Source organism: Ursus americanus, chromosome 14, assembly GCF_024610735.1.
Source record: "Ursus americanus isolate L20-20 chromosome 14, mUrsAme1.1.p, whole genome shotgun sequence".
NCBI lineage: Eukaryota > Metazoa > Chordata > Mammalia > Carnivora > Ursidae > Ursus > Ursus americanus.
Genome location: NC_142140.1, coordinates 35,700,280 through 35,713,158, shown reverse-complemented (window position 1 = coordinate 35,713,158; position 12,879 = coordinate 35,700,280). Strand labels below are relative to the sequence as shown.

Sequence of the window (12,879 nt, the reverse complement as noted above, 5' to 3'; positions counted from 1 at the left end):
TTGGGTTGGGTTAGGTTAAAGAGGTCCCTGATAGGGGCGCCTGGGTGGCACAGCGGTTAGGCGTCTGCCTTCGGCTCAGGGCGTGATCCCGGCGTTATGGGATCGAGCCCCACATCAGGCTCCTCCGCTATGAGCCTGCTTCTTCCTCTCCCACTCCCCCTGCTTGTGTTCCCTCTCTCGCTGGCTGTCTCTATCTCTGTAGAATAAATAAATAAAATCTTTAAAAAAAAAAAAAAAAGAGGTCCCTGATAGGGAGATGTGCCGGTTTGGGGCTGGAGGGAAGGCAGAAGGAAGGCAGATGTCACCTCTGTCAGAATCCAGGGCTGTGTGCGCGGAAGCTGAGCTGCCTGTAATCTCATCTGCTTCCTTCACAGCTTTTTAATCGTACTTAGGAAATCCATAGCTCGGGTAGCTTGGCTCCTGTAGCCATTCGCTGTGGGAAATGCAGATGGATCCTTGGTCGTGGAAACTGGGTAATCACCCACCTGACTCCCAGGCTTGCCTGAGCCAGCGTGGGCTTCTACATGTATGCGTAGATGGGATTGCAGACACGAAAGGGGGTGTAAACAACAAGCAGTTGGGAACATGTACACATCTGCCAAAGCCTTTCCAGGACAGGTGTTCCCATAAATGGGCAACAAATCGTACTGCCTCTTCGTCTCCTACAGGGAAGACTTTTGGGGAAAGATCATGGCGAGAAAACAAGGGTTGCAAACGAGAATAGTGCTTCACCGGTGTTCTGTTTCCTGTGTGGGAAGGGAGAATGGGGCTGTGAGGTGGGTCTGCCCCGATCCTGTCCTCTGCTCTGGCTGGAACCCGCAGGTGCTGCTGGCAGCACCTGCTTCCCCTCCTGGCTCTTAGTTTGGATACGAGGGTCAGGGATGCTGTTTGGCTGAAGGTATTGAAGAAGCCCTACACTCGGTGTGTGCGCTCTCTGACCACCGCATAGCCCTCCCGGGTCCTTGCTCTTTGACGTGTGATGCCAGCTATCTGAGGAGGCTCTGGGGCAGGTGGGACGTCTCTGAGTTCAGGCTAATGGCAGGGAGGGGTGGTCACGAGGCCTGCCACGACAGCACATGGCATTTGGGGCCTGGGCTCCTTGGGATTGTTCGTTTTCTAAGAAATAGCGCATGTGTGTTGGTGTGGTCACTGCAGCTCTGACGCCCACAATCTTGCTTAGGAAGACACTGTCTTATGTTCTGTCCACGTGTGTGGCCTCTGTTGCTGTGCTCGCGTGGCTGTACTCAGTGCCGTGTGTCCTGCCGCATGACTGTTGTGCAGCAGGGCAGATGGCCCGAGGTGCAGGTCCTCGAGGACGTCCTGACATGCGCTTGTTCTCTCTGCCTCCCTCAGAGAATTCTCAAAGGAAAGAGAGAAGGCTAAAGCCCGGGGAGACTTCCAGAAGCTCCGGGAGAAGCAGCAGCTGGAGGAGGACCTAAAGGGCTACTTGGATTGGATCACCCAAGCTGAAGACATTGATCCTGAGAATGAGGAAGAAGGCGGAGAGGAAAGCAAACGAAACAGTATGTAGCCCTTCCTGCTCCTGACCAGAGGGAGCTCGCGGGCGATTCAGGCGCCTGCTGGGCAGGGACGTTTCTCCCCCGGACCCGGCCTGTGAGACAGGTGGCCTCCGCCCAGCTGCCCTGTTCCTTCTGCCGCCCATCAGAGGACCGGTGCGTTCACACCAAGTCTGCGATCTGTCCGAGGTCTGGGTTTTAGATTTGTATCTGGTCACAGGGATTTAAGGTGGAGGAAGGTCAGCCACACTCGCTCGTTGGGAATTCGGGGAGCCCCTTCTGTGGGGGCACCAGCCATGGTAGGACGCGTGGTGACCCTACAGCACGGGAGCTGTGGCTCCTTCCCTGCAGAGTGAGCCGTGTTGCTGGACGAGAGCTTGAAGAGCAGGGTCCCTCTCCATCCTCAGGCCACCTGGAGTGGCTCCCACCTGTGCTGCACAGGTGAAGCCAGGGGCTTAGCCTATCAGGAGCTGGGACGAAACCAGTTCAGCAGTCGGGGCAGGGTGAGAAGGCCTGTGAGTCTGTGTGGCTGCTTGGAGCCCACTCCCCACCGGGGCCCAGGCCCCTCGGGCACTTTCTGCAGCGGGAAGGCCCAACGCCCAGCAAGCCCTGGAGTTCATTCCCATCGTCAACCAAGGTGTGTCGTTTACCACCTACTTTCCCCACAGATGTGCTCTTACTCTTCCTGGGCCATCTGTGCCTCAGGTAAAAGCAGAAATTGAAATTCAGCAGGGGATTTGCCTGAGATGCTTGTGGTTTGTTTCAAATCTAGACTAGTTGATGGTAAAGCCCGAGAACCCATCTCAAAGGCACGCATCCCTTGAGAGGCCTGGGGAGGCAAGGTGGGCCCCACATGGTGGAAGATGGCTGAGCGAGCTCCCCTTGGTCCGGGCCCCCAAGATGTCATGCAATTACTCCTTCAGCAAGGCGGGGGCTGGCTGCCAGGGGCTCTCCAGAGATGGAAGGGATGTCAGGGGACATCTGGGGATGGTCAGGCCTGCGCATGCTGAGACACATGTAGTGAGGGGCGGCAGGCTGGGTGCTGGGTGATGGGTGCTGAGGGGGCGAGGACTGGCTGTGGGGCTCCAGCAGGGAGCTGTGGGGCATTGGCCCTGAGCCTGGAAGGCTGGAGGGGTCTGAGGTCAGTCAGGGTCAGGGGAAACATCCTGAGCCATGGCAGAGGCATGAGGAGGGCACAGGGTAGTTCATTCCTTTGGCTTGTTGGGGGAGACAGGGCAGGGAGGCTGGGTGGGTGAAGCCAATTTCTGCTGCCTTTGTAGGCAGCTGATCATGAAGGCTGAGCAGCCCATGGTTGACTGAGAGGGCCTTCTGGTGACTTCTAGCTGGGGACTCTGGGTCCGTACTTCCATTGGGAGTGTGGGTTTCCTGTTCTCACAGCTGCAAATGAGGGACTCAGTCCTGTGTGCTCCTGGGGGGCCAGCAGGGTGCAGATACCTCCTCTCCCCTTCCCAGTGTCACTGATGCTGCTTCCTTGAGGAGGAGACTGGGGGCTCAGTGTCTGAGCATCAGGAAGCTTCCAGAGGATTTCTAGAGGCTGCCTTTGAGTGCTAACTCTGAGATGGGAGCTCATATGGGGGCACTCCTTCCAGTTCCAAACTTGGTGATGTCCTTTAGGTCACTGGGTGTGAGAAGGGTGTCTGTGTGTTCAGGTCATTTGAATCTGAATCCCCCATGGTCTTCTCGTGGCTTCCGAACCCACCGTATGGCCGACAACAGGCTGTGCTTGGAGCAGGGGGGATGCCTACCGCACTGTCTTCCTCTTTGTTTCCTGAGTGCAGCTTCGGCGCTGACCTTGGCGCGGGGGGGGGGGGGGGGAAGGGTCTGCCAGCCACGTCTTCCCTCCCCTAATGTAGCATGTCCTATGTCAGCCAGTGCAAGCATTGGCCCTTCCCCTGAGCACAGCACCGTCCTTTGCCAGTTGAGATGTGTCTGACGGGGAGCCACGTGAGCCTTTCATTGAGCATTTGTTCATTGCTCCAGCTTTGGAAATGGAGAGGGGTCCCTGTTCGTGCTGCTAGCATCAGGTGTGGTGAGACTGTGCTTGTGGCCTGTGGTTTGAGGAGTGGGCATTTTCGCTGGACTCGAGGCAATGTCTTCTGATGGGCTGGGAGCTCTCACTCACTTTGTCTTACCCCAGTACTGCCACCGTGTGTGAAGGACCTGGCCACATGATGACAAAAATCAGTGCCTCTGCCCTTGGAAACCTTGCTGTGGAGGGAAGACGGAGAAGTGGGGCCTTAGCATAAGATGGGGACAAGCTGGCCCCATGAGCAGGGGCCGGCAGTCTGCTGTGGGAGCCCTGAAGGGCACAGCAAAGCAGCCTGGTCGGGGGCGGGGGCTGGGGATGAAGGGGAGGCTTCTTAGAGGAGGTGGTGTTCCTGCTGAGCTCCAGGGAGGAGAAGCCTGTGGTTTCCAAAGGGAGGGGGGAGAGGGGGGTACTTCTTCGGCTGGGGAAATGGCACGAACAAGGTACAGAGGGTTATAAATGTTCCAAGTCTGAAGTGCACTACTTAGTAGTATAGTCAAGGAAAGAAATGACAGCCCTTGAAAAGTTCTAGATCCTCAGAATTCACTTTGTGCCAGGACTCCTCACCCGGTGAGGCTGCGCCGTGTCCCTGAAATGGCAGCTCTGTGGGTTTCGCTGTGCACAGTGCCGTGTGGCTCAGCCTGGGGAACCAGCTTGACATTTGATCTGGAAGGGCACGTGCTTCTGTGGGTACTGTTTTTCTTTATCAGGCTCATTTTGCCAGATGCTGGGCTTCCCTGTGGAGTGAGGCTCTGATTTCCTGAGTCACCAGATTCCCAGGGCATTGATGATTACGGTCTGAAAGAAAGACCCAGACCCCAGGCTGTGGGAAACATGTAGGGATTTAACTGACTTAAGACAAGAGCCCTAAGTCTCCTCCCGACGAAGAAGTGGGCCTCCCTGAATATATTCCCTGCAGCTCAGACCTTTGGCCAAAGGAGAGCTGCTGGGGTTTCCCTGGGACATCCTGTGGTTGCTGGCCATTTTCTTCCTGTCACAGCGAGAAACCCCAGGGGGAGAGGGTTTCCACAAGGCCTGCATCGTCCCCCTCACCAGCTGATGGGTCGATTTACCACCTGCACATGCCAGGTCTGGTCTCTGTCACCCAGTGGCAAGCAGCGCAGCGTGGGCATGGCCATTGCCAGCATGCTCCCTGGGTGTGCAAGATCCAGGCCCACACACTTAACACCGCAGCCCTGCTCCTGCGTATTATCTGGGGGAGGGGATGGGGCACTCCCTAGGCATCCTGGCTCTCTCCGTACTGCCTTGGGATGCTTACGCCACTGACTGCCCTTTTCAGCTGGGTCCTGGGTGGGACTGGGGCAGGTTCCTTCCCACACGGGGGAGTTAAGTGATAGTGTGACAGGAAGCCCTTGCTCTAGCCAAGCCTCAGCCTGTGCAAGTGAAGGGGGGGGGCGTCTCAGGAGCCATTAATAGCAGGTGTCATGAGCCTTTGGGGTAGGGGCTAGATAGCATGTTGGTGCCCCTTCTCTGGAATTGGCTGCCATTGAGTTTCGTGACTCAGAATTCGGGCTTGAGTGACAGGCACACTACCCAATGTCTTTGAGCCCCCATTTCCCTGTCTGCAAGAAGCAGATAAAGATATCTGCCCATGGGCTTGTCATGAGGATGGAAGTTGGATAACCGGCAGGAGTCACTGTAACCATAGGAGTACTAGTTACTGCTGCTGTTACCAGACTACAGCAAAACCGGACCTAAACAGAATGATTCTTGCAGATTCTATTAAACCTCTAACCAACCTCAGGCTAAGGACCCCTTTTAGGACCACGTCCCTATACTTTCCTGTTTAGAGATTGTAAAGTTCTAAAGTATTGATGGAAAACACCCCCGTTGACCAGGCATGTTGGAGATACCGAGGCACAGCGTTCTGGCCCAACATCCGTTTGAGGTTTGTTGATGCTTGCTGTCGGAGAGCAGGTGGCAGATCAAGTGCTTGGAGACATGCACACCTATCTCTTCTCTCTGATCTACTGAATGTCATGTCTGCATCTGTGGTACCCGACTCTGGCTGTACATGGCTGTCACCTGGAGAGCACTGCCATGTCCTGGTGTCATACCCACAGCCTGACAAGGACTTGTTCGTCTGCGGTGGGACCCAGGCGTGGCTTTATCTGCTGCTCCCTGGAGGTTCCCGCGTGAAGCCAGAGTCGGGAACTCCTGAATGCTATCACACTGAATATCACGCTGGTTCAGGCATTCACCTGTAGGAAGCCCGAAGGAGAGGCATTCGGGGACGTAACTGGGCTGTCTGGTGGCCACGGTGACTGGTCGCTCTAGCTTCGCGCGTTCATGGAATATTTAAAAGGTCCATTCTGTAAATTTGCTGTTAGGAAGCTGGTGTTACATGGTTACTTGAATGGACAACGTTCCCTTGGAAGTTAGTTCCTAAGCATTTGGGACATTTTCAAGGATAATTTATTTAACTTTTTGCTGAGCCTCAAGTTTCTTAAGAAACCCAGCCAAATCTCAAAGTGATTTTTTAGACGTATGCAGCTGCTCTGTGTTAACAATGGCGTTTTTCTAGGGCCATTAAAATCTGAAAGCCTAAAATTCTATTTTAAACTCTTCTCATTGTCAGTGATTAGTCTTTTTTTTTTTTTAAGGAAAAAAAAGGCATTAAAAATAATGAAATCGTTTTAAAGGGAGCTCATTCTAAAATTCTGGCTAGAAAAGCAGGGCCGTTTCACCGTGGGAGCTATGAATGATCGATAATCTCTCTAAGTGGGGGTACGTGCTGCCCACAAGGAGGGGCCTCTTCCTCAGAGGTCCTAGAGGCTGCCCCGCCCCTCCCCCCCCAGGTGTCCCTGTGCAAGACTGCCACAGCTGTTCACCTCCCTTCTGCAGGCGCCACTTGGGTGCCTTTTACTGAGATGTTTGATTTGGGGATGGGCAGGAAACCAGGGATGGCATAGCCGTTGGCAAGCACAGGGCATGGAAGTGTGTTGGTCCGGTTTGAAAGCTTGTGTCTTCAAACTACGACTTATCACTTGGCTTTCATCACGGTTAAACTAGCTCAGAGCACAAATCCAGAATGGAAGACGTTGCTTTGAAAGCAGCAAAGCACACAGCGGCAGTTAGAGTTGCATGTGTCCGGAGGGTTTCCCTGTCCCAAGAGGTTGCTGGAAGTGCCTCTGACTGGGAGAGCCAACGGGGGTGGGCCCAGCACTGGGGGCGGCTGGAAGACCCACTGGGCAGGCGGCACGGGGACCTGCCCTGGCTAGGTCTCCAAAGAGCTGGCAGGAGACAGTCCCAGGGATGATTGCCCTAGCATGGACATGAGGAGAGGGCCCTCCAGCCAGGTTCGTAGAGTCCAAGTCAGGGTTGTGTGTATTTGTTTTTAATATATTTTAATTGCAAAAGTAATATTTGCTCATTGCCAAGAATTCATATAATATCAAAGTGTATAAAGGATGAGAGGACCTGACTGGGCAGTTGGGGGCCTGTTCTTTCTGACCTCACCTGTGCAGGTGAGGACATACGTGTTTTCACGGGCGGCCTGCACACGGGTCCCCACCAGTGCAGCAACTTGCCTTTCTCACTGAACCGCGTGCCGCAGACTGTGCGCTCCTCGGGGGGAGGAACAGGGCCTGTCTCTGTTCTCCATCAGGTGGCTGACACCTAGCGTGGTCTTTGTCACACATAGGAGTTTCCAGTGATTATTTGTTCAACGACAGAATGCAGAATAATCACATCTCACATTTATCAGGTGCTTCCTGCATGTCAGACACTGTGCTAGGGGTCAGGGGTGCACAAATCCATTAACCCTCCCAGGGCTCTGGGAGGCAAGAACTTGACAGATGGGGAAATTGAAGCACAGAGAGGTTAAGTAGCTTTCCAGGGTCGTATGCCCGTCAAGTGGCCAAGCGGAGACTTGAACCCAGGTTCTGCTAGTGTGCATGTGAGCCACCATTAATCCCGGCAAATGCATGCACCTGTGTCTGCACGTGCACATTCATCTTCTTGCGGGAGAAAGTACCAGAAGGGATTTGCTGGGTCAGAGAGGATGCCCATTTTTGAAATGTGTCCTGCCGTTGGTACCCGTTTGCATTCCCACCAGTCGTGCTCCGTGAGTGCCCGTGTCCTCACGGCGTTGCCCCCCCAGCGTTCCTTCTGTTTCCCTCCTGCAGTTCCCTTCCCTGAGCTCACGGCCCCACCTTGAAGATTAGCCCACCGGCTAATATTGTGATATCCTATCCCAGAGCCAGAGGGAGCTGGAGACCCTAGATTCATTCTTCTTGTGACCTAGTGGCCACGGGGGAGTTATACCCATAATGGGGGACCACGCCTTGCCAGGGCCTGTATTACCGGATTTACCGTTTACCACTTACTAAGGTAAGCAGAGGCGTAGCAAAAGTGGGTTACCTGTCTGCTCATCCAGTCAGGAAGTGGCAGGCCTGAGATCAGACCTGGTCTGTCCAAGTCCAGAGCCCACCTTTTAAACCCCCACATGTCCTTCCCACACAGCGATACCAGCAAGCCTCACCCAGCTGGTCAGTGCCCGGGACTCCTGACCGCAGCTAAATGCCCTCTCCCTAATGCCCTTCTTGGCGGGGTGGCCAAACCCTGGGAAGCTTCTCGGTGGCTTGGTTGGTTGGTTATTTAGGACAGGTCCTTTAGAGACAGGCATTTGGTATCCTCGCTATAGAAAGTGCACCTCCCCTCTCCTGGTCAGACCCTGAACTGTAGATGTCTGGTAGGAGGACGACAGTTCGGGTTCCGTGTATCAGAGCCCCGGGCTGTGGCCGCCGCTTGGGTCCTTGAGGCCCTGTTTGCGTTGCTCCTGCTGCCCTCTACTGAATCATAACGACATTGCCTGTGTTCCATCTGAAGGAGTCACAGTGGCCGACCTGCTAAAAGAGGATAAGAAGAAAAGGAAGTTTTGCTGCTTTCACCAACGCAGGGCTAGAGATCACGGTAAATGACCGAGGTTGAACTTCCGTTGGGAGACTCCTCTCCTGCGGTTTCTGGAGCCTTCTCCTTGCACATAGGCCCCGTGTGACATGCATGTGTGTGCCCGTGTGCTGTGTTTGTAAGATGCCTATGTCTTAACCGCTTGATTCCTTTGAAACTTGGTCATGTTGTTTTCTTCTTGTCTTTACCCCAAATGTGTGGTTTTGCCAAGACAGCATTACAGTTTCCTTTTTGTTTGAACTATACCTTTTAAAGAAGCAGCTGAACCCACTCAGAACATTTATTTAATTCAGCATGAATATTCTTAGACTGGAAGACAGACTTCTTAAACACTTTCCCCCAATGATGCTTTTTCATCTAAACTGTTTAGAAATTCCAGTGATGTTACTTGATTGATTTTGATTTTCCAGGTTACATTTTTTACATGGCCTGCTGGTTTTCCACCCTCCGGCGGGTTTGCCCAGGACATCCTAAAGCTAGTAGTGCCAGTTTCAAGAATGGAGTTAAAAATAGACTTCTAGGATGCTCCGGTTTGGGGGAGGGGAACACTTGCCTTTGTGAGCAGGGATGAGGAAAGGGCTCACGTGGGGGCACAGTTCATTTTCAAGCTATGTTGTAGAGAAGAATGCTAAACACAGACCCGCACCGGAAGCCCTGGGGTCCACGTCAGGACCGTCTGCATGCAGAGCATCAGTGCAGACAGCTGGTGTCCTGTCCTGCCTGCCAGGCCAGCACCGTAGCCTTACCGCAGCGCCGGGCTTGGCCTGTGCACTCCGCACGGTTCACCTAGCTGCTGCCACTGAGGTCAGCCCTGGTCAGACGAGTCTGGAGGAAGAGTCGATCTGACTGTGAATAGGTCCACAAAGCCAACTGCCAAGGGAGCAGAGGGGACACAAGGCACTGTTCTCTTGGTAGTAGGCCTCTGCCGTCGTGGGAATGTTGAGCTCATAGGGTTGTAGGAACTGGAACAAGCCACGGGTGGTCGGACTGAAGCCACTCCCTTTTGGAGTGGATGAGAACAGAGAGTATCAGACAGAAGCCCGTCGGCCTCCGGAGAGCACATTGTGGACCTGAGAAGACAAGGCACCTGTGTGGGGGTGGGCAGCCAAGTGGGGGCCGGGAGCGGGGGCCTGGCTCACGTAGGCCTCGTGTCTGCAGAGGTTTGTGAAGAAGAGCTGGCCTTGGTGCAGCCCCTGGAGGCCTCTGCAGGAAGAAGGGCTTCAGGTAAGCAGGAAATATTGTCACCGACGTAAGACAAAACCATTTTCGAAGACTGACGGAGGACCCTGGCTCTCGGCGGGTTACCGTGAGAAGAGATGAGTGACCTGTCCCCAGAAGAGAAGAGCCCTCTCCTTGGGCACCTAGGTGCCCGTCCTGAGCAGGAACTTGTGCCTTGTGATTTTTCAGGGGTGTTTTGCCAGCTTTCTAAGGCATGCGGGGAGAGGAAGAAGCCTCATATTTTCAGGAAACTTTATATTTTGAGTAGGGGAGGTCTTTTATTAACTGAGATACCCAGGGACCCTAAAGAAGGTCCCCGATGAGGCTGGTGGGGCGAGGGCCCTCATGCGGGTGCAGCGCTCCCCATGCCATTAGTCATGCAGAAGAAATTATCGGGGCATCATTCTTGCTTTAGACACAGAAACCTTGGTCTGGCCTTGACCCACATTCCCCAAGAAGAAGCTGGCTTCTTGACAGCAACCAGAGTCTGTTACCCTTGTAACGGCTAAACGTGTCACTACTAGCGAACACAGGCACATTCCTTCAGGGGATGTCATGGCACTGCTCATGCTTGTCATGAAAATAAGATTAAAAAAAACAAACCCGCAGGATCTTGGCTTCGGATCCCCTGTTCCCAAGGAAGGCGGCCATGACGGCCACTGCTCGGTTATCCGACCTCATGCCTCCGCCCGTTGAGAGGAAGGCCTGAGAAGGTTTAGGCTGCTCAGGCTCGGAGGAAGATTCAGAGAGGCACCCCTGACGCTGCAGGAGAGCCTGTCCTATGGAGAACAGGGGCGCGAGGCTCTAAGAAGCCCAGGACGTGTGAAGGAGGCTGTGTGGTGTGCCAGGCCCAAGAAGGAGGCTGGGGTGCTCTGTGCTCAGTTGGCATGGGTCCCGGGGCTCCTGTGGCTGGCCGAGGACTCTTGGGGGGGGGGTGCAGCCCCCTTCCCCAGCAGCTCTGTCTGGAGGGGACTTGGGAATGCATCTCCAGGGCAGGCTTCCAGATTCCCGGCGGCCCTCCTGAGGGGCGGGGGGCAGGGGCTTCACAACACCGCTCCTTCCTGCTCTCTTGGCCGAGCTGGGGGTGTGCAAGGGAAACCCCCTAGGCACTGGTGGTAAAACCAGACAGCTGTGAGCATTTGCTCTTTAGAGCAGTTCAAGCAGGTCAGAGGTGAATGGGTCTTACCGATGATATCACCCAACAGCTCATGTTCCAGAGCAGCCAGTGAAGCCCAGGGAGGAAAAGGGAGAGGACTTGTTCCCATGTTACCAGTGACAAAGGCCAAGCTTCTCGGACATTGCTTCTCGTGTCTTTGGACCTGAGTAGCCTCTGTCGTGGAAGGAAGCACGTTGGAGGTTTTGCTGTGCCTGTTAACAGCGGACATAATTTCGGGGCTGCCTACTTGAACCCACACGCAGACTCATCACCGTGTGTCCGTGAAAATGCTGGTTAGTTGTGCTGGCCTGAGAAATGGTGTGTTTCCCCAGTATATTTTGTGTGGCATTGCCCGTAATGGCATCCGGGCCCAGCAGCAGGTCTTAGCAATAGGGTGGTGTCCCATCCGCAGAGAGCGCTCCAGGCGGAGCCCGCCTGCGGAGGCCTGGGTCGCTTCTGTCTGTCTGCAGTCCCGGGCCCGCTGGGCCGAGGTCTGGCATCGCCTCCTCTGACATCGCCTCCTCCCCGACAGCAGCCCTCAGGTCCTTTGCTCAGCACGCCCACATGGAAGCCTCGGGGGCTGCCCTGCAGCTCTTCTCGGAGATCCCAGCGCCTGGAATAGCTTGCAAAGCATTGGCCCTGCGTTTCCCCAGGTTTTCAGCAGACTAATTGCAGTGCAGGTCGGCATCCCGTTCTAGGCACAGGCTTGTCCTAATGCCTGGTTTCACCCAGATTCTGGAAATAGTTTTAAAACTTGTATTTTTTAAAAAGTGAAAACTTGCTTAACAGCTCTCAAGTTCCCTGGAATGTGCAAGGGAAAGGGTTTACAGCTGCTCTGCCTGCAGATGGCCCCTTGGCTTACTTCTGTCTCTAGAGGACATGGTAGGACTGAGGAGGGGTCTCTGCCTGCATTGCTAATTAGCTGAGCTGCTTGCCAACAATTACTGTTGAATCTGTCCTGAAGGGCACAAAGGAAGTGTTCCCCCTGCACGGGGCAGCCATGAGGCCATGGCAGCCAGTTAGGGAAAGGGCAAGCGTTCCAGAAATTTTCCCGTGGGCTTACTTACGTGGATTTTCATAAAGTCCCAGTAGTCACCACAGCAGCTTGACCTTCGTTCTCTCTCTCTTTGCTGGGATGGTCTCCTGGAGGTGGTCTGCCTGTATACCGGGTTTCTGGGTTAAGTGAGCTCATCAGGACATCATACCAAGGCTGATGGAAAATAGGCTTGCTTGGCTTTTGGCACTTTTAATGTGTGGCCCTTTAAGGATACCAATATATACCAATGTGTACCAGTATATTAAGTATAATTTTAAGGGCATTCCAACACACATATCAGCATATACTGATACCGAAATGCAGTATATTAAGCTCGCACCACAAGCGCAGGGAGCAGGTGGAAAGAACGCCAGGTGGGAAGCAGGAGAGCTTTCTCGCACCTGAGCTGTGTGTCCCGAGGCATAGTGGTGAGGTTTCTCATCTGTGAAGCCACAGGGCTGCTTCATGTGATCTCAGAGGCCCCTTCCAGTTCTAACAGTCTGTGGTCCTCCTGTCTCGATGGTAAAAACATAGATGAAGTCCCACTGGGACTAAGTGAAATGAAACTCCTATCAATTTTTTAACATTAAAAATAATGCCCAGTACAAGCGAAGGGTGAAATGCTTGTGTACAAATGAGCTCTTTTCGCCCCCTGGGCCTGCTGTCTCTGTACTTTGGGGAAAGGAAATGCTCCCCTATGACTGGGAGGGAGAGGCTGGAGCCCAGAGAAAGGCGGCCAGGGCCCCATCAGAGCCTGGTTCCTCTGCTCAGGTGAAGGGACTGGATCACGGTCCGTTTCCGGGGCCAAATGAGGTCACCCGATTCTAGCACAGTCACTGTGCTCTTCCTCCGCCTCCCCCTCACCACCTCCTCGGCTCTGGTTGATGTCATTCCGGAATAAGTTGTTTATTATGGGTCCATGGCTCTCTCGGTGTCTAACCATTAAGACAGAAAAGTTGCTCTCTCTACCGCA

General features: G+C 54.1%; 1 protein-coding gene across 4 annotated transcripts in view; it reads left to right on the top strand.

Moving 5' to 3' along the window:
- The window catches only part of CACNA1D (calcium voltage-gated channel subunit alpha1 D), a 299,657-nt gene that overhangs the window by 192,196 nt on the left and 94,582 nt on the right, over positions 1-12,879 (top strand). For all 4 annotated transcript variants that reach the window (XM_087866963.1, XM_087866962.1, XM_087866964.1 and 1 more), the window contains exon 9: positions 1,354-1,523. In XM_087866963.1, coding sequence (XP_087723089.1) covers positions 1,354-1,523 — 170 coding nt within the window. The remainder of the gene's footprint in view (positions 1-1,353; positions 1,524-12,879) is intronic.